Here is a 23,003-nt window from a genome sequence, read left to right on the forward strand (position 1 = left end):
ATAATTTTATTGTTAAGGTAGCATGTTGGGGTCAGATATCATCCATTAGGAGAAAGTTATTACTGATTGATCTCTTACATTTCAAAATTCTTTGCTACACTGATAAAAGTGTTTAGGTCATTGTAGCCATTAAAATGCTGACTCTTACTATGATTCTACTACCTTTTTATAATTGCCTTTCACAGGTGTTTTTAGATTGCATATTTTACTCACTCCAGTATGATATAACTCTCCAAACAGAACTGAGACTAATCTTAAAAGAGAGCTCCAGTCCATGGTGCTTTAATCATAAAGATCCCTAGCACTACTTCAACCTGATGTATTTAGCACAACCAGTTAGTTAGAGACAATCATGAGTTTTATTGCAAACTACACTCTTTCATGCTGCTTGCCATTCACAGAATATTGAAATTCTTATAGTTCCAATGAATTTCTTTATAATATATATTGCTGTCAGTTGTATATTTCTTTTTGCAATTGTCAAATAATGGTCCCAAGAGTCTGTTGTGGCTTATTTTCTTTGGTTGTTTGCACATTGCTGTTGCCTTAAACTGTTTCCAGATTTTTAACTTGATACTTTTAGTTACCTTTAAGTCTTTACAGACTTAAATAAGTGTCTGTTATGCTTTTCTTCTACCAGATGCATGTCTTTTCATACAAAACCATCAAATGCTTTCTTAACAACATGCACCACTATTCCCATGCAAAATTTATACCTGGCTGCTCATAAAAATAATTGAAATTAGAATTTTACGGATCTATTTCCATTCTTTTCCATAGGTACCAAAAGGTTGGTAATGTGAAGGAAGGTGATATTTTAATGTATAATCATAAAAGAAAGTTAAAGTGATGATATTCCTGATATTTTTTACAGTGTTTGGTTTTTATATAATAGTAATATTCTTAGAACATTGGCAGATTTATATCCCTATCATCCTCTCTAACATCATGTAGCATTCCTTTCTTCATAATATTTTTCTAAAAAAAAAAAAAATCAATTCAGTTTCTTTCAAAATTACTTTTGCATTATTTTTAGGTGTGTCTTAATAACAATATTAGAATTTGTAGCTCATTTCAATACCTATACTTTAATTATCTTTTGAAATAAAATTTAAAATCATTAGTTTGCTCTTTTGAATTTTTAACAGTCAAATCTTGTTGTTATTTCTTATTTAAATCTATACATTTTAGGTTTGTGAAAAACAGGTTAAATCAGATTGAAAAAGCTTTGTCAATGGCTCCAAAAGCTGAAATGACAAATGCTGGAAAAAGAGAGCTTTCTGCTATTCTGAAGGAGAAAGAAAACAAAGTGAGTGAATAAAATTTTGCTAATTTCATTGCTTAGTGACAGAAATTTTACTTGATAATGTCTGTTACTATCGTATATTTAAGATTAAATCTATTTTAAAGTGCACTTTTTATTTTAAATTGCATTGGAATATTATTGAAAGAATATCATTGTTTCTTTTTTATTATTATTTCCTCTTTCAGTGTATCTATAATTTTATTGATCTTAAAATTACATTGTTAATTTTATTTTGAATTAATAATTAATTTACCTTTTACCCACATTTAACAGTAGAAAATTAAATTATTAGAAAATTATATCCAAACTTCAGCCTTTCTAAATAAATTGCATATTTATTAATATTTTATAAGCCAATTGAAAAATCTGAAAATACACAAAAGTATAAGCACACCTCTCGTTTTGCATCATGATAATCATTATGAATTTATAGCTAATGCAGTCTACGAATTTTGACCGTGTTGACATTTATTTCAAATTTATGGAGGGCTGTGGATTCCTTTGTCATAAAGAAGCAAGTGCATTGCAGACTGGGTATATTCAGAATCTGTTACATGTTTGAATGGATAGCAAAATGGAAGTATAGGTGAATAAGAAGGTTATAGGATCGGTATAGGAAGATAATATGTGATATTTTGTTAAGTGTTATGATATCTTGGACACTCTCTCTCTTGGCTATATTAATGCTACATATGTGCTATAAATATAGAAGAGAGATGGTAGATTATCTCTTGTTTTGAATGGTGTATTAAGTTATAGGCCATTTAAAGATTTCCTTTCGTTGATTCATATTGCACTAAAATTTGCATTTTAAAATTCTGATTCTTAATCTTATAAAAAAAAAAAAAGCTGTCAAAATTTCCAACAAAGAATTCACTAGAAAGGTTTACTTTTCACCTGGATATAGTAACAATTGACCAGATATAATGACTCTCCTAGTGAAAAAGATCCACATCTGGAGGTCTGGATGCACTTAACTATGTGTGGAAAAGCGGGAGGCGTTACATCTGGTGTGTATGCCCTTAACCATGTGAGGGAAAGGGGAAACATTACTATATTTTTAGTTTGCTGAAATAAATACACACAAACAGCAAATTGTTATTGAACAACCACAGAAACACATACCGTTCGAGAAAAATTCACTGGAGATCAATATCCCAAAGGCAGAATTCCCGCTACTACTACTTCTCATGAGTTTTGCAAGATTTGAAAGAATCCTTTCAAATTTGGTGGTTTCTGAACTTTTTATATGTAAATATTTAATGCATAGTTTTATTTTTAAGCCATTTTGTGAAGAAAGGATATTTTTAAAGCATAGGGTGTCTTTTCTGTGAACCACTTTATAAAAGCATTGGTGGTTTCTGAACTTTTTATATGTAAATGTTTAATGCATAGTTTCATTTTTAAGCCATTTTGTGAAGAAAGGATATTTTTAAAGCATAGGGTTTCTTTTCTGTGAACCACTTTATAAAAGCCTTTTGTACACTTCAGATATATACTTTAAAAAAGTTATTTTTGACTTATCAACATGAAAGCCATTAGAAGAACGTGTTAATTGCAGCATAACACACGCACAAATGCAAAACGTATTGATTGGATCTGTTCATTTTGTTAAGTACCTTTATTTTTAATGCAAGAAGAAAGCTTTAAAATATTTTGTACTGAAAAAATAATTGAGAATAATAATTTGGTACATTTGAAAAATAATTTTAACTTAAAAAAATTAAAATTATTTGCTGGTATAACTCATTATTCTTTTTGTTTTCTGTAATTTATTTAATTTCTAGTTGTTAGAATTGTTTAAAAGTTTAATATTAAATGATGAAACTTTGATTAAATTGATATAATTAAAACATTTTATATTATCCATTAGAAAAACAAGAAAGCATTGTGGTACTAAATATGTACCATTCCCTATAAAAATGTTTTGGTTCAAGTTTTAAATGTTATGTTAAAGATTATCTTTGATTGTAAAAATAATATTTTCAATGAATATAACAAGTTCTTATTTGTGCGCAACTAGGTAATTGTTTTTGCATCAATTCTAATATCTGGAAGAGTTAACAAAGAAGATGTTTGAGTAAAAATTCTAACTTCATAAATTTTTTAAAAATTATCAACTTCAAATACAAATAAAAAAACAATTTCAGCTATGAAAAATATTGATGATTCAACCAACAAAAAGAAACATATTACTACATGTAAAAAGTATTGCAATAGTTTTATATATATTTCAAATTACAAAGATAAAGCATTAAATCAAAAATGATAAAGATGAAAATCAGTTTATTTCAAAGTAAAATCATATAGCTGTGCGAAGAAAAATATTTACATAGTATGAAATATTATTAAGACATAATATAAGAGGAAATAATATAAAATATATTAGTGAATGTGTTATATTGTTTATTACAACAGTCAGCAACAATTAACTTTGTTGCAGGTACCAACAATTACAAAAAGTTAAAATTTATTCTCGACTAGCATAAATACTGATTTTACAAACTAACATCTATTATCATATTTGGTGATATAGGCATATATCTTTCCATGGAACAGAACCGATACTATTAAAATAGGTACAGAATATCTCTCAAAGTCATATCATACAAAAGGTCGCCCGCCGTACTGAGCTTTCGTAATTTCCCCAGTATATTAACCGCTTTACTCTCCTACTAATGATATAAAACACTATCCTTAAGAGGTAAGAAAACCCAAAGAGCATAATATCGTTTTGTGCCTGGACTCTCCAGAGTGAACCCCCCCCCCCCCCCAGAATTGGTATGATACCTGAATCTTGCAACTGCGCTTTTTGGATTTTACTTGAAAACGTAACTATGATCAATAAAACTTTCATGAAAATATCCGTTTCTTTTCCAATCCCGAACTTGATACATCATTTCAGATTTCAGCATTTTCGAAATCGAAATTTATCGTGCTTGAGATTGACGAAAATGTGTATTAAAATTTTTGGGGAGAGGGAGGTGCGCGCAATCAAAAACTGCACACTATGTCAGATTTTATATGCGGCTCTTGGGTGAAAGATATTCATATTCATAGGATATTGCTTAATTTTGCCGATAGCCATCCAAGTAATGCACGGAAGTACTTCGAGTATTGGAATCTAATTTCAGCATTGGAAGGATGTTTTACCATATGATGGTTATATGCCTTACTTTCTCGCCTTTCGTTTAATCCAATCAAGAAATAGCTGGAATGAACTCAAGAATTACATGTATCAATTTTTGTTCCTTTAGCAAGGATAGCGACTGCCGTTCCCGATTGTTCGAAATTGCTTAAGACTGATAAAAAAGGGAAAGAAGGGGAGGACGAATTCTGGTGTGACTGACTGAAAAAAAAAATAAACCTATAACTTTGAGGAAAAGAAATTTATGTGCCTATTAGAGAAAGTATTAAAAAAGGTTGCTATCAGTGGAAAATTGTTTTGTATTCTTTGCAATGACTTTATTTATTATGTTAAAAGAGGATGTGGTGCAATAGCTAATGATATATCATGGAGAAGGCAGACATGTTACCAGTTCTGCGGAAATGCGGATTTCAGCAATTTTGAAATCGAATGTTATTATTTTTTTTATCTCAATTAATTTCTTTTATATAATAATCCTGCAATATTTTTAATATCTCAAACACTTTTTGTATGAATTTGTTCATTATTATTTTATTGCTCAATTAATCAAACTATTTTATTTCTTAAAATTTATGTTTGACACAATTCCTTATTTTTTCTGCGTTTTTTGTTCCAAGCCATGTCCAAGGTGTTAACAGGGGGGGGGGGGAATTAAGAACTATGCTTTACCAACCTTTTTCTTTTTTCGAACCAATCATCATCTTTAGCAACAGCAACAATTAATCTTACTCATGTGTCAGTTATTGCCCCTCTTTGTGACAGAATTACAAATGCTGAATTCTTAATTTTGGATATTATTGCAGGACAAAATTTGCCATTTTTAATGCATGCCATTCTGGTGAATACTAGCAAAGTTATAGCAAAAGATGAAAAAGCTTTTAATCATTTATCATTAAGTAGAAATTGTTCATCTTGCAAAATGAAATTTCGTGTTGCGTAGCCATTTTTGCTTGACTCTTTGAAAAATTTACAAACTATAAAATTTTCATTAAATTTAGATGAAATCACAAGCAATAATAATGTAAGCTTGCTTTTTATATTGACAAGCTAATTTACCTCTTCTTAAATAGAGTTGGTGCATCTGGTTTCTTTAAATATTGTAACAGTAAGATGAAAAACAATTTGAAAGAAACTTAAAAAATTCTTTGAATGTAACAAAATCTCTGGGAAAATCTTGTGCCTCTTTAATGAATTTTTGCATAATTATGAAGGAGCAAAGAGTGACGTCCTGAAACAATAATTAGAGAAAAAAAATTGGCCCTTCATTTGTTGGATATTAATAATGATTCATGTCATATCAACAATGCCGGCAAAAACTTGATCAATTAATACAAAATGGTCAACTGATATTACAAAATGGTTTATTGAGATATTTCCCATATTAAATTTGAAGTCTGTTTCTCCAGTAAATATTTTTTTCCATATCATAATGAACATGCTGCACTTAATTGAAGCTCTAACTCTTTTGTATTATTCATTTCTTCATGGCAGTGAAAAAGAACTATGTCTTTTTCTTCAATTTGTTCTGTTAAATAATAATATTAATTCAAGTGATAAGGCATAAATGAAGGAAATACTGAAGACATTTTCACCATAAGATAATGTCTGAAAATGGAAAGAGAAGAAAAGATACAATAATCCAGAGTAATATAGGCAGACTCTTGGAATCTCCTTTTTTATATTGCAGCATTACTTCTTTCAAGAAATATGTTGTATGTTTGAATCTAAGCAGTTACTTATTCCTAATCTGTTTGAAAACAGAGACAGTTATACATTTTTTTTTATCTTGCTTTAAGAAGCAAGAATCATGGCAAGGTAAGGGCGCAAAAGAGCTTTTAAGCATTGATGCAATTTTGATAGGGATTCTATAGGGAACACTTTTTGTCTAAATTTATTCCATTGTGCAATCAATCGAACTTATTTTACTTCTCGGTATTTATGCTTGGTGCGATTCGTTATTTGTGAAATTCAGCCTTTTTATTCCAAGCCTGTGTCATATCTGCACACGCTTTCTGAGCATTCGAGCAATGTTTGCAGATCTCTCGGAGACCCTGTAGGGTGTCCGAGAGATGGCATCTGCATTGCCATGCGAGTTTTATTTAAGATGCTGGTTTTCGAAATCATATTCTTAAAATTTTGGGATCCTGCAAGCTATCTGGTTTTCAGGCTCCTTAAAATTGGAAAGTAATCTCAAAGAAACTTAATCAGTCGGGAGAAGAAATTTCCTTAAATAGAGCTAAAGGTAAAAATGTTCTTTGGACATAATTCATTACTTGATTAATAATTCATTTCTTGTGATGCAGTAATTGCTTTCAGGCTTATTCAAACTCTTGCTGAAGTAATCTTAGTTCTACATTTTCGATTATTTGTGACAATATGGCTGCTATTCCTCCATTACTTGTATCAATGTCCAAGATGAAATCCTAGTTACTCTAGGGATAGAATAAAGCTGAAGTTGTCAAAGATTTCTTGACACTATTAAAACATTTCTCATATTCTTCTGCTCAGTTAAAATTTAATTTAGCTTCAGTTAATTTATGTAGAGATCTTATTAAAGCTGAGAAATTTCTTATCAGACGATGATAATAGGTTCATAATCCTGATAAAATTTCGGAAATCATCAACTGTCACTGAACGAAGCCCAATCAACTATTGCCTGGATTTTATCTGAATCAGTTTTAATTTCTTTCGCCGATATAACATGATCTAAATAAGCAGTCTCCTTTCGAAAGAATCTGCTGTTCTTCGGGCTTAATTGAAGGTTAGTTTTTTGAAGTTAGATTCTCAGTGGCTTCGTAAGAATTTTTGACTCATTCTGAATTTTTGGTATTTATTGTGGTTGTGTTTTTATTGAATTGCTTTTCAATTTAACCAAATCTAAGTTATCAATGAACAACTTAAGATAATTTACATAGATATATCGTATAGAATTAAAGTATTGGCATATTAGGTTTGTGACTATATTCGGAGTGAATTTTTAGAAAAATGCAATAAAATACTTTTTTTTTTTTAATAAAATATGATAGAAAGTAAAAACTTTCTAGTTAGAAGTTTTTGAAATTATTTGTTCAAAATTTGGCAAATAGATTAAAAAGTATTTTACTTATTTCCTGAACTAAGTAGTAAGATATATTTCGATCCAATCTTTGAATATTGAGATTCCACTGATGTATAACAGTGGAATTTTAATCCCCCCCCCCCCCGTTATGAGACATTAAAACAGCTGTAAAATCTTTCTTAAAAAAAGCAGTGCTTGTTTTGTACTTCAAGAAATGCAGAATATGCTAAGAAATTGTTTTACAAAATTTGAATAAAATTTAGTAATTTATGAGGTTTTTCGTAATACGATTTGGCCAAAATTCCGAATTTTGAAAAAATATCATTTAAAAATGTAAAGTAGCATTAAAACATATATTATGCACATATAGAAACTAATGTAATTTCCTAAAGAAACAAATTTCAAGTGGTTTTATAAAGAAAACTGTTCAGACATTAAGACTTGGATAAAAAAATATTTGATATTTTCAAAAATCACCGTTTCAACGTAGTAACCTATTTTAATTAATGCTGCCTTTCTTGTGTTAGTTTTAATAATGTTTAGTAATAATGTTATGTAATAGTGTTTGTTTTAATTTTCAGTTTTCGTTCTCTTATCCTATTTTTTGTATATTTTTTTAGCTTAAGCACAAGAAGAAACTTGAAGCTAAGCTTAAGGCGTTGCAAGTGTGTATTTGTGGAAGTGTGGAAGAAGTAAATACTGTATTACAGAATAATGTTGAAGGTTATATATATATATATATATATCTTTTATTTTAGTTTTATGTATGTATTCTGTTTGGTTATTAATTTATATATTTATATATATATATATAATATGTTACTTTCTACTTATTTTCAAGTATATATAAATTCCTGCTTTCAATTTATTATATTTCTGAGTGTTTTTTGTTATAAGTGTATGTGTTGTAGATTTTTATATGTTTACAAAAGTTTATTATTTTCTGCCCACTTCAGTTCAACATTTACTTCCTTTACCAGCACTTTTACTAATACTCTCACTTCTGAGATGTGCGAGGTACCCACACTCTTTGGGATTTAATAGCTATAATTTTAAGTATCTTACACTGTTACTCTAGTCTTTTCAATTCTTATTCTGTATTAAGAGAAAAGTACGTTTTTTATTTCATATTCTCCAGATTCATAAAAATAGTTGGAAAACATGAGGAGTACAGGCCTTCTTACAATCTTGCTACCAACTCAAAAGTTTTTAGTATGAAAGAGGGATAATTTTATGTTTTAAAGATCTAATCACCAAAATTCCAGCTATAAAAAGGAAATCTCAATAAAGTCGTCTAAAAGTTTTGTGCATAAATGGAGCGTACTTGATCATACACAGATTTGTTTTATATGTATAGATTAACCTCACATTATCTGTCACACTATATATGGTGATAAAATATTATAACTTCCATATTCGTGTTGATTGAATAGTGACTTTTTCTGACAAATTAAAAATAAAGTATATTCTTAATTTCAAAGAGTGTGGGTTACTTGTTAAGTAAAGTATAATGAGAATCAACTTCAAGTATAAAATACTTACAGTTTCTATGGATAATAAGGTAGTGTATAGATTTTTTCCTTACTATTCGTATTTGAAGTTTGTATGTTTTCAATGGTTGAAGTCATTTGTATACATATAATCTTAATTTTTTTAGTATGAGATCAGTGAAATGCGCATTTTTCAAAAATATTTTGTTAATGAAGGAAAGTTTTCAATGGAACAAATGTTTGATTTTATTATTTAAGATCATTTTAAGTGATTAAAACTATAATGTATCAAGCTTTTGGAATAAGTTTATCAAAATTTCATTAAAAACTTTCAAAACGATTTTGTAAAATATTTCTTTTAAACATTTTTGTAATGTGTCCTTATGATGTCTTTTAGATGCAAAAAATCGACAGTTTATGTGACGATTGTGCAATTCTCTACTAATACAAAAGAAAAGTGCATGTCGGTTTTCAATCTATTGGTGCATTGTACGGAACTGGAATTATCGCCTGGTTAACAGACAGTGCCCCGAGCTTCGGGGGGGGGGTTCCTGAATGAGGGGAAAATATATTGATTATTTAATATCATATGTTTAATTTTTTAACAGAAATTTAAACTTCGCTATTAATTTTTATTTTCATATTCCAAATCGAAAAAGTAGTTGTATCACTGCAATTCGTTTATAATTTTTTTTCACTCTATAAGAAAACAGAACACAAGAAGTAAGTTATCGAGTAGGGTGTCTTTTCTAATGCTATCGAAAACACAGAGATAGAAATGTAGGATTACTGATTGCAAAAATTATGGTGCTATTGATGCATCAATACATAACTTAAAAATTGTTATTATTTTCTTTTATATATATATATAAGAATGTAAATAGATATACTATTCAAGCTATTACCAACAGGCTCCCCTTGTGGGTATCCTTTATTTTGATAATATATCCCAGTTTTAAAAATATTTGATTTTTTAACAACTAAATTAATAATTTTTTAATTAATGTTTACAGCATTTTTCAACCATAATCTTCATATATTTGTATTAATAAATTGAAGAGCCTTTCCATATCAGTGCTATTAAGTAAAACTTGAAAGTCAGTGGTATTATTGAAACAAGTTTTACCTTTGCCGTTAATATTTATTATTTTAGAACTATTATTAATTGCTAAATGAATAATAATTTTGTATTTTTTTTAAATTGTTCGATAGCATTTTGCATACATTTTTGTAATATTTTACCAGATTTAGTGATATGTGCTATATCATCATCTACTCGCGTATTTACTGCAGTTCCCTCAAGTGCTCAATTTTAACCACTCAAGACTATGACCCCCCGCTATGTATTAAATATATTAGTAACACTATTAAATTTTAGATTTTTTTTTTTTTTTTCAATTTGGCAGTTAAGAAAATATTCAGAAAATAGTATTATCACTATGGAGATTCAATTTTTTTTATGCAATACTTATTTTTCGCATCTAATTTCTTTAACTCTTAATTCTGAACTGTGAATGGCTTCATTATTTTAGATATGTTTCTGTTGTTGAATATAAAAGTTACTGCAAAATTACATTATATTTTATCTATATATACGATATCTAGCCTCTGTTAGTGCTTTTATTAAACAACGTGTAATAATAAACTTATGTAACTGTTTTATTTTTTGTTTTAAAATTTAAATTGCAGTTATCTCTTAAAATATTAAATTTGATAGTATCAAAATCTTCAAGGGGCATACTACACTTAATAGCCATTTTTGAAATAAAATAGTTTTTTTTTTACTTTCACTTAATACGAATTTGACTATTGACCATAAGTAATATGTGTTTGATAGTTTTTTTTTTTCCCTTAAAATTTCAACTTTAGATCGTTTTTACTTAACTAATGTAATGCTAAAATTTTTTATTTCCTTTTTGTAGGAAGTGAAGAACAATTAGATGAAGAGACTGTATACCATCTTAAGCAAGTATTTATTGCCAAAGAAACAGAAGAAGAAAAGATGATCCGAACAGGAGAAATGACACCATTCGGAACAGTTATAACTAATCAAGCTAAAGATAAACGTAAACCTCGTAAAATAACCATTCCTACGGATAGTATGACAGATTTTGATAAGTTTCTGCTTAATCAAGCTGAAAACCATATGTCTAAAACATCTTCCAAAAATTATAGACGATCAAAACCTTCATTATCAAAATCTGCGAATAAGGATGCAATAAAATCTCAACAGTCATTGGAATTTCAGGGATTTACGGATCTGAAAGCAATATCTAGTAAAAAAAACAAAACTTTATCGAAAGCCAAACTGGGTTCAAAGTTTGCTACAGGCTTTTCTAAGACATCAAATCGGAATGAAAGTTTGATTAAAAACTTTAGGAGTGATTCGGAGCTTAGTGACACTGAAGTTCCAGATGATGATGAATGGGAAATTAAAGATAATGCTAACAATTATTCTAGTGATGATGTATACATTCCAGATAAAAACGATTTAGATGATGATTATGATGAAAAAATTGGTAATATATATATTGATTTAACTAATGCGATTAAGCAATTAAATTAAAATTTCTTACTAAAATGAAAGTTTTCACATGCGATGCAATTAATTTTATTTAATTTCAAGAAAAGTGAATTATTTCTTTATTTTTATTTATTTATTTATCATAGGAAAAGTGTCTAAAAAGAGGAAGGCACGGCTTTATTCTAAGAAAACAAAAAAAAATTCTGCTGATAGTTTATCGGACTCTGAAGATGAAGACAAAACACTAAAAAAGAAACTTAAAAAGTTGGTAGATGATGGGAATCAAGAATCGTACATTAAAAGAATAAAGTAATCAATGTTTGTAATAACTCTTTTCTTAAGCCTCCTTTTTTCTATTATTACAAGTATTTACTGTGCACTTCTGTAATTGTACTTATTAATCAGTTTTGTATTTATTTGGTATATTGTATTAAAATATACTGATCTGTATTTATTATTATTTCTTATGCAATATCTTGCTCTTGAAAGTGCCCATTTGAATGAATTATTGATATGCTTAAATGAGTGTGGGGTAATTAATAAATGCATATATTTCGGTAAGAATGCATGATATGTAATATAAATTATTAAAAAGTATTAGTAATAAAAAAGTAAAAGAGTAAATAGTTAATTTATTGTATATGTGCTTAACATATGATATTTAATAAGCTTTTTCTTTTTTAAAAAAATTCCTAGAATCTATTGACAATTTCTGCTGTTAAGCGACTCAGATTTATCCTATTATTGTGCCATTTAAATGTTCTCAGTTGTCTTTCATTGATAAAAGTTTTTAAAATATTTTACATGATTTGAAAAGTCCTTTATTTTTATGGAGAAATGTTTAGAAACTGAAAACACTCATTAAATTCTCATGAGCTTGGGGGACACGTTGTTGATTTCTTTCTATAACTTAGGCAATAAATTAATAAATTTTCATAATCTGTTTCTTACATAATAGTTCTGAAATTATATTGAAATAGTTATATGCTGCATTATGTCTGATATGATTTTGCCTGATTCGATTAGATAAAGTGCTTTTATTTACTTTTCTAATGTGTGCTTAATTTTTGTTCTCTTTTGTGATAGAGCTCTTGAAAAGTCTGAATGGGTTCAGAAACAATTGAAGATGGTGGAAAATGACGGGGAAGATTCTGCCGAGGAAGATGTTACTGAATTCGATGAAGGCTATAAAATTCCTAATCGTATTTGGAATAAACTATACAAGTTAATGAAATACTATACTATAATAAGATAATATTTAAATTTTTTTTTTTCAAATTTAAAAAAGTTTATTATATTTTTAAAAATAGCTTTTAAATTTAAATCATGAATTTTTTATATGCAAAATAATAAATCCGACGCGTGCAAGGGAAACTGTAATTAAATATTTTGCCAGTATGTCAGAATTTGCTATGTAAAACTGCTTATTTAGAGAATTAATTAAGTTATAGAGGGGAAATGAAAGCCCGACTCTTGCATTTCTTAAAAGTCCTTAGAAGCTTTTATCCGGCCCAAATATCATAAGCAATCAGCATTTGACATATAAATATGTCAAGTGGCTATTGATATTTTTTTATATGATTCTCCCAAATTTAGAAAAGTTGGACTCTTTTATATATATATATATATATATATATATATATATATATATATATATATATATATATATATATATATAATATCGGCTAAATAATATGTAATCTTATTATTTTTGGTTGAAACAGAGTACAGGTTTGACAAGCAGTGAAGAGACTTTGTATCTTTAATTTCGTTTTATTCTATTACGAGTGGCAGGCATGATTTTTTACAAGAAGACGCAGCGCGGCATAAAAGCAGAAGTAAAGAAAGAAGGGAAGAAGAAGCGCGAAACAAATGATCACTAGTCTTATATAACATAGGATTTCCGGCCATACGCCGATGGAGTACATGTTTTGACCTCTGATAAGGGCAAAGAAAGTATCACTTTCATTTAATACGTAGTACTGATGGCGCATTAGTTTTACACAGGAATTAATTAAGCCGAAAGTGGAATTGGATCACGAAATAAGAGAACATTTTTAGAATGAAGTTACTATGGGCTAAATTAAGATAAAATCTTGGAAATTAATTGAATTGAAATTAGAATTTAAATATCATTACAATTTTCCCCCCACCCCATGGAAGTGCATAGGGGCCCTCAACACACAGCCATACCTTACAGTGGTGTCTGAGTAAGTTTAATTTAAAAGCATATTGAAAGTGACACCTCAGTTTCCCTTACCTTCACATTAATATAAAAATCATATAGAACAAGATTATGTAAAGCACAAAAAAGATAAAGTGATATTTGTGAAAATATTAGATAAACTTAAATATTCAACAACACCAAAATAAATATATTAAAATGTATAATATAAAAAATGGTTTTCTGCAGAAACTCAGTTTATTGTCTCTCACTCTGTAAGATTGTCTCTTTTTGGTGAGGAATGTCTCTAAAGAATGCTTGCACACAGTGTCCTTTAATAAAAGAAGGCTCACCAAAATCATCAAATGGGATATAAAATAATAGAATAACAAATTTCACTTATATAATAATCATCTATCAACATAATTCTGATTTTTGTATGTAAGACTTGAATCTGAAAATAATAATATGAGATTCAAAATTCTGTTATTATAAACATTAATACTCAAAACAAATGACATAAAAATGTATAATTGTAAAAGAAAAACTTTAACCCACTAGTTAGCCAAATAGTGGTGTATAGTTAAACCTTGTCCACTAAGTTCTAGTGGTGGATGAAACTTAATGACCTAAAATTAGGACATCAAGAAGGGGGGGGACATAATTCTTATTCTTATTCTCTTTCTACTCTCATCCAGGAATATTTATTTCCAAAATGGAGAACAACATATTCAGGATAAAAATAGAAAGAGTTAAAAATTAATTGTGAGGTTGACCCTATACTCACATCTCAATAAGATTGAGGTATTTGAATTTATGTTGTGATGGCGCCTATCACATCATCATCATGAAGAAACGAAAAACTAATTCTTACGAGTGGAGCCAACGAGCCAACCTAAGATTATGTGGAAGAAACATGGGAAATAAAAGAATTTTTTTAAATTTAAATTATTATTCATGACTTAATTTTAATTTTTCTAATCAAAATTTTAAATTTTATATTCGATATTTAAGGACAAATTTAGAAGAAGTATTCGATACAAAATGGTTCAATATAAGATGCAAATTTAAAGCAAGAAAACATGTTATATAAATTTCATAATTGAAACACATCCGTACAAAGTCGCATTTCTGCATATTACATTTTATATTTCTAATAATAAATCACTGCTTTGAAACTTTAAAACAGTACAAAATGTCATAGAAGAAAAATTATACATGGTATAGGCACACACAATAGTAAAAGAAGAGTACTTTAATATATAATATCAATAAAATATAAGAAAAACCTTCGCGTTTCTAAAAATTAACGATTGCGCAATACAATAGTAATGTGATAATTCCAAATCGGTTTAAACCAAACATTCGAAAAAAAAAAAAAAATCTGCCGTTGAGAAAAAGCTTTGAAGCTCCAAAGATTTTGAGAAGAAAAATAGTGATCGTGTTCTATATATCGATGCATTCGTAATTTGATAAACATGTATCTTTTTAAAACCGGTTTAAACTGGTATTTCACGAAAAAAAAATTTGGAACTCGATTGATTTTGAGATAGTCAAAAAATCATCGCTTTTCTAAATGTTTGTGGTTGCGAAATATGAGTCATATGAAAAAATGATGTTTTTCTTTATTTTTTAAAGTGACATGGGATCAATTCTAATGTTCACAATGATAAAATAAAATTTGCGATAGCAGATTTCAATTTTACAGTTTTTTATAAATCAGTGCTATTCATAATTCTATTGATTTATCAAGGTTAATCTAATATAAAATTTCTGCACAGACGCATGTGTAAAAGTGGGGAATTTCCGAATCCGAGAATTAACACATGTACAGAAAATTTAGTGAAAAAATAATCTTGCAATCGATTAATAATGGAAATAAGTATAAAAAAATAAGATTTAAAAAACTTAATAGGCATAAAATTAATTTTTTTACCTAATATATAATACTTTTACGTAATATTTATGCCGTAAAATGCCAACAGAAAAATATTCATTATTTTCCTGAAATCTTGAAGAACGTAAAATTAAATCTTTCCATAGTTATATAATAACATTCTCAAAAATCACCTGCACAAAAAAAAAACACAAAACATATCAATACATTCCAAATTTTAAACCTTATATTCGAAATTGAGGTAAAAATTTTCCAAAAACAATAAGATGTAGATTTAAAACAGGACACCATGTTATATAAATTCCTTAATTAAGATAAAATCTTGTAAATTAATTAAATCGAAATTAGAATTAAAATATCATTACACACACACACACATACATATACACTCTACCTAGCTATAGAGTCTGTTCCTCTCTATAATTTTTCTTTTCACATCTTAATTAAAAAAAATATTTTTGAAGGCTTTCAAAGTTTATTTCAAGCATTCTTAAAAAACTTTTTTTTAGCAGCTGTTAACTGTCAAAAACAAAATTCGAAATAACACGTTTTTTATTATCCGTTCATTTGAATATTTTTCATTGTAAAGACATTCCTTACTTTCAATCAAAGATTTCCAAAACTGCATCTGAGTTATAAAAAAAAAATTCATGATATTAAAATAAAGACACATGATCAAGCAAATCATCGTATTCATCTTTAAAAATAAATTTATTGCACAATATTTTTTATAATTTTTATTTATCAATAATAATTCTTAATTTCTGATTTTTTTTTTCTAAATTTGCACTTGTGAAAAAAATTTCATAGTGGAAAAAAAGTTTAAAAGTTAAATTTTTATCTTCTGTAAGACTGTGCTTTTCTGCTTCCCTTCAAACCATGCTATAGAAAGAAAATGTTCATTAATACTTTAAAAAGAAATTCAGAATTAAGGAAATTGCTTTATATAAGAGCTACCCCTGGGAATATTTGCAGGAACCTGTACATGTTTATTAGCAATTCTACTATTGCTTTAAGCACTCAATAGCAACTTAGTGTAACAGTTAACTTCTAAAGCAAGAATAAGTTGAAATGTGAATGTATTTCTTTTGTGAATTGGTTTAAAAGATCTCTAAACATGAATATATTTGAATTACTACACATTTGGGGAACATGCGCTAAAAACAATATGAAATAAGCTTTCAGGATTGATTTCTCATCTAACCATGAAAGTTTTGACATTATATCACTTTGAAAACTAATAATAGTAATAATTATAAACCATCTCTAAAGTCTCTGTAACTTTCATATGCTGCAACTTTCATACTACTTTTATGTCTTTTTCTTTCTGTGAATGTTTATTCGTCTTTGTGAAAGATTTAATCAAAATTTAACTTGAAATTTAATTTTGTACAGTTAAGTAGTAATGTGTTTTAATGCTACTAATTTGTACTTTGGTACATTTCTAGTTTAATCCATATCTACATTTTGATACAAAAAAACTTCTTTAAAAATGTCAGACTTTTGTATAGTAATTTTATTTCCATATAGCATTATATTTACTGTTTTTAATTTTTACTCATTTATCATGCTTTGAAAAAAATAAATCAAATAAAAAAAATTAGAAAAATTGACGATTAACAAAATTATTTTGTAAAGTCATACCTTAGTATGCTAATTTATTATCAGGGTAATGCAATTTGTCTTTTATATCATCTCATTTTTTCCTCTTTTGTAGATATCAGAAAACTGCTGTTCGTTGGTTATGGGAATTGCATCAACAGAATTGCGGCGGAATCATTGGAGATGAGATGGGATTGGGAAAAACAATTCAAATAATAGCTTTTCTTATTGGTCTGAAATTCAGTGCTTTGACTTCATTTGGAGAGAAGTGAGTTTCATTCTTCTTATATTTTAACAATATTTTACTTTTTATATCACAGTTAATCATAAAATTCTGTGTAAAAAAGACAACACCCGTAATATTACCAGTTAATTACTATAGATCCTACTTTGCAATGAAACATAAATAATTAATGTATTAAATTTTATCTTCTGCATGGGAATTTTGAATTCATTGAAGGATGGTAGTTTTAGCTTTTATTTCATTGAAGATCTTTCAGTATGTAGTCTTGAAACTTTTTTTAAGTCTGTCCGGTTAAACGTCCATCTATTAGTATACTATGGAAATTCTTACAAGGAGCAGTTGAGTTATTATAGTTATTAACATAATTAAAAATTATAAGGTTAGTCCTCATTTATGGAATATTTATTTTTCAAAAGTTAAAGTGCTGTGGTAAGCATAAATAATTTATTATATTAAACTGCAAGCATAATTTTGAAATTATATATAAATTAAATTAAATGTTTATAGATATTTTGCTTTGATTTGATATAAAAATAATTGCATTTGTTTCTTATTAGCCGCCTCAACTGATCCGCTGATTTGTCAGGAGTATTAATTATATTTGATTTCAGATAAATCGTTTTTTCATAACGCCATGTTCCTAATTCCACCACGTTGTCGGAAGCCGTGCTATTTTTATTGTCTTAATTAAGTTCCGTTTATTGTGTACATGAACCTTTAATAGAGGCAGTTGTAGGATGCGTAGCCTCATTAAAAAAAAAAAAAAAAAAAAACCTGCTTATATTTTTCTTTTGATGAAAAACAATTTATTTCATCACGCTGGATCTATCCGACTATAGGCAGTATTTTCTTTCCAGTGTCGGATCTTTAAATATTTTACGGATTGTATGAATCTGAAAGTCAGTGAAAAAGGTTTCATCTCAATTTAGGGGCGCGCTCATAGAATGGGGAAAATATATCCTTTTTATTTATTTGACTCTTCTTTCGTCTCCATATGCTTGTTTAGATAAGGGGGAAATGAAAAATCATTTCTTTTTAGAAATAAGTTTATGTATTCTTGTTATGTTTTTAACAATAACTTCAGCTCATCTTTGCTTTTCTACTCATGATTATTTGTTTGTGGAAAATTTTTAGTTATATTTCATTTAATGTAAGTCATTCATATTCTCACTTCATTCTTTTGTCAAAAAATGCCAAAAATAAATTAATGCCAATAGCATTCCTTTTTTACTTTTCATATGCTAATTATTCAAAGAGAAAGAATTGTAATCGCCAAAAAATTGGAAGTCGAAAGTTCATGTTTCGAACTTCATGTTTCAAACTTCTGAATAACATTCTGAATAATTCTGGTATAATGTCTATTTTTGTACATGATAACTTGAAAAACGCCTTGAGCTAGAATTTCTTAATATTAAGTTTGCAAATTTCTACCAAATTTTAAACGAAATCTGTTTCCATGAAGTTTATTTGTACTCAGACAAATAAAAAAAAAATAAACAGGATAACGTCAAAGCACAAAGTGCTGCATCGGTAAAATGTGGCACACAGTTTTTGCATCTGTAGTATAGATCCTTATCAAAATTTTGAACCAAATCCATTAATGAGTTGGCCATTTGACGGTCTTTATTTCCGCATGCATGCAAGCACTGTAGCAACAAAATACAATTGAGATAAATGAAATTTGGGAAGTTATATCTTTTCTAAAATTGTAGTTCTGTAATAAATTTTGGATTTAATTGGCTGCCCAAAGGCGTGTTCAGTTTTTCGTATATTGAGTATATTCAGACTCTAAAAATAAAAACCTGTGTGCTCAGGGCATTCTCAGCGTTGCTTGAGGTCTCTAATTTTTATGGCAAAGGAATGGTTGATAACTTTCATTAAGAAGTATGCAATGAAGCAGTTGTGACACATGAAGCTGATTTCACATGTATTTATGGTAGAGTGCATTATGCATTCCTTCAAATGTATCAATGATGACTGACTTTTGCCTTTTCATGTATACGATATACACAAATTACTAAAATAAAAATTGTGCTTTTAAAATTATGATAGAGAATTTCACAAAATTATTTCATCAGTGAATTGCTAATGCCAGTATGATTTTTCTAGCAATGTATCTTGTTCTGCAATTGATAAAATGAGTGCATACATTAGAAGGGATAAATTATTAAAATATTTACATTCCACAAAAGCAGTATCCGATAACATTATATGCTTTTCAAGTATGAATTGTCAGTAGCTTGTTTTAAAAATGTTGGAATGCGTAATAAATTCAGTGAATTTTGCATCAGTTTTTTGCATAGAACAAGTAAGTGTGAAAAATAAATTATGTTTTGTGTTGTTTTTCCATTAGAAAGGTGTGGAGATGCTATTCTCATGGAGTTAATAGAATCACCTTTCCTCAATTTCGATAATTTCCATGTCAAGAAAATGTCATTAGATTAATTTTTTTAAAAAATTCTTTAGTTAAAGTTATAAATTTAAAAAAAAATGTGTAGAGTTTTAAAACTTTGTATTCTTTCTCGCGAACAAGTATCTTTTGTAAAAGGATTCAGTATTAATTAAAATATTGGAAGTGGAAAATTAGAATAAAAAATATGTTTCACAACATGTAGTCTGTGACCATATAAAGTAATCTGGCAGAATCCACTCAGTAAACATTATTAAAGAAATAATAATGTTAGCAGTATCAACTCATTCAAAATATCGCCTATTTCTAGGGAAACGGTGAAAGAAATAGTTGCCAATGATATAAAGAAAGTTAGACTGATTTCTTCTTCTCTTTACGGGAAGAAAAAAAAATTCTCTTAGAAAAGGAAATTTTTGAAATTGAATATAAATCTAATGGACTTACTTATTTAAGCCAGAAACTTTTCACTAACAAAATTAATTAGTTGAATGATGATATTAATGAAAAAAATTGAACGAATTAAAAGTGTTAGGGAAAATCTCTGAAGAGAAACAAACTTTTATTTACATATTTAATAAAATTAGCATGATTTTTATTCTATATTTGTTTACTTATATTCTTAATCTTTTTGAGTAAATAGCAGTATAACTTTTTTTTTAATACTGCTAACTGCAATGTAATTAAATAATTTAAGATATGCGATAAAAGTCTTTTAATAAGATTTTTCAAACAAAATTTGCATTAAAAAACTTTTTTAATAACTTAGTTCCATTGTTGGTGAGAAATATTCAGTGATTCCTGGTAGTTGTTTGTTTATATTTGTATAAAATTGAACAGGTACTTAGTTAACGCCCAACTTAATTTATTTCATCGAACTTATAGTTCTGTAAAAAAAAATATAAGGTTAAGGTTGGCTCTTATTTTTTAAGATAAAATTGGTCTACGCACTCCGCAGTTCTATAACATATATCGTTAATAAAAACTTAAATATATGGTTAATATATCTTCTAATTTTGGTGATGTTGTGACTTCACATTTTTCAGCGTTTTGTAAACGACACAAATATTAAGCAGCATCATTTTTCTTTAATTTTCTGCAATGGAAAAAAGAAGGGGGAAAAAAAGACGACCAGACAGTTAATGAAACAATGAAAACGATTTTGAACTTGAGGGCAATAATGTTATCGAAATACTTGTCGGTTTTAATGGCGACTAAAAAGCGCCAAAATAAATAAAAATAAAAAAAAATTCTGCCAAATTATATATATATATATATATATATATATATATATATATATATATATATGGGAGTCCAACCAAATCTCCCCCCAAAAAGTTAGACTTTACAGGGGGAGTATTTACAGGGAAATAGGAAATGGATTAAAACATGGAGATATGAAAGAAACAGAAAGTTAGGTAATCCCATCTAGGAGAACGTTAGAAATCTAAAAAAAAGTGCATTATGTGACTGAAACAACTTACCATGAGTTAGCGAGCTCGGATGCGCGAAAAGTCTTCGTCCAGCAATGGTTAGTGGGCCTCTGCCTGAATATTAGTTGTGTCGGCGTCTCGTAAGCTCGACAGATGGTGTTGATCTGAAATGCTGTATTAATTAAAATTATCGTCCTCTGGGAAATGATCTAACCTTTTACAGTTCGTGCTTTGAATCACGTCCTACAACTTGACAACAGAATCAAATGATGGCAAAACAAAATAGTTTCGTGGGATATCCTACAGAATCACCCTCTCCTGACAGAGCTGGTCTCTCAGCTCTTACAGAATGCTGAGAGCTAAATTACTTTTATACGAACTTACATTTTATTAACAAACTAGTTTCAACTACAACCATAAATTTGATGATTTAGGAATGTTTATGCAATAACCACAAATAATACTGTTCTTAAAGATAATAAAATAAACTATCACAGATGAAAAGATGTATACCCAATATTCACAATTCTGGATCTAAAATAAAGCATATAAAAATACCAAAATATTCTATATTGTGAGCTACAATTAACAAAATATCTAATCATGAAAAATCTTTCAAATAGGTTGAAAGATAATGAATGATATGAAAATACGATAATTGTTGCAAACGAATATAAGATAATTATTTGAAACGAGCTTTACCATACAATAGCAATTAATTTCTCAAAAGGGATATAACATGAGAAAGATTAAAAATAATAACTAATATTCAAAATTCAATTAGTATAAAAATGCTTCATTAAATCAGCTGAGGTGGTGGTAGAGTTCGATCCCTCGTGCTGACCAACTTTTTTCACTTCATACCTATCTTTAGAGTTCACTTTAGTTATTTTATAGGGACCTAAGAACTTCGGTCTAACTTTTAGTCCAGTTCCAAATTTGGTCCTTTGGAGTGCTACTAGATCAGCTTCTTTGTATATTGAAGCTCTCTTTCTTCTTTTGTTGTATGTCTTTCGATTCACAGATTGTATGGTTTCGATGTTCTTTTTGGCATCTTTCCTTAGAAATTCACATTGTTCTGGAAATTCTTCTGCCATTTCTTCTAGCAGTTGGTCTTTGATTCGGATGTCTTCCTTGTTTACGCATTTTGGTTCCTTCTAAAAGTTCTATCGGTGTCCATTTCGTGCTTCGACATATAGTGCTGTTAAGTATTCTTTGTTATCTGTCGACGTATTTGTATTATTTCGTTGAGTCGTCTAACGATAGCTTGGTGAGGATGGGAATCAAAGTTCAGTGTATTCGTTCAACCTGACCATTTCCTCAAGGAACACCTGTTGCTATTTGTAGATGTTGTATGTTTTCTTCAGTACAGTAGTCGTTGAATAGTTTTGAAGTGAACGCTGAATCTCTGTCAGAGATAATTCTTATGGGATTGCCAAAGGTTTTCTGTTGTAGTTTTAACTTTTCCAAGGCGCTTTCAGCAGAGACAGTTTTGACGGGATATAGACAAGTAAATTTGGTAAATGCTTCTATTATGGTGAAAATGAGTTGATAAATTTTATTTGTGGAAGGTAAAGGGCCAATGAAGTCGACATGGTACGTACTTAAAGGTATGTCTTCTTTAGAAATAGGATTTAAAAACCCTTCTTTTTTGCCAGTTTTCTTATTAGCTAAGATACATGGGACGCAATTAACTACTATTTTTTTTTTAACGATGTTGGTTAAATTTG

The 23,003-nt window shown here is 28.4% G+C and overlaps 1 protein-coding gene across 2 annotated transcripts in view; it reads left to right on the forward strand.

Annotated features, from left to right (window-relative positions):
• Positions 1-23,003, forward strand: part of LOC129960511 (DNA excision repair protein ERCC-6-like) — a 193,959-nt gene that overhangs the window by 14,553 nt on the left and 156,403 nt on the right. For both annotated transcript variants that reach the window (XM_056073988.1, XM_056073987.1), the window contains exons 2-7: positions 1,192-1,309; positions 8,133-8,235; positions 10,925-11,521; positions 11,673-11,835; positions 12,613-12,750; positions 17,305-17,457. In XM_056073988.1, the coding sequence (XP_055929963.1) occupies positions 1,192-1,309; positions 8,133-8,235; positions 10,925-11,521; positions 11,673-11,835; positions 12,613-12,750; positions 17,305-17,457 (1,272 nt within the window). The remainder of the gene's footprint in view (positions 1-1,191; positions 1,310-8,132; positions 8,236-10,924; positions 11,522-11,672; positions 11,836-12,612; positions 12,751-17,304; positions 17,458-23,003) is intronic.

This window comes from Argiope bruennichi, chromosome X2 (assembly GCF_947563725.1).
Source record: "Argiope bruennichi chromosome X2, qqArgBrue1.1, whole genome shotgun sequence".
Classification (NCBI taxonomy): Eukaryota; Metazoa; Arthropoda; class Arachnida; order Araneae; family Araneidae; genus Argiope; species Argiope bruennichi.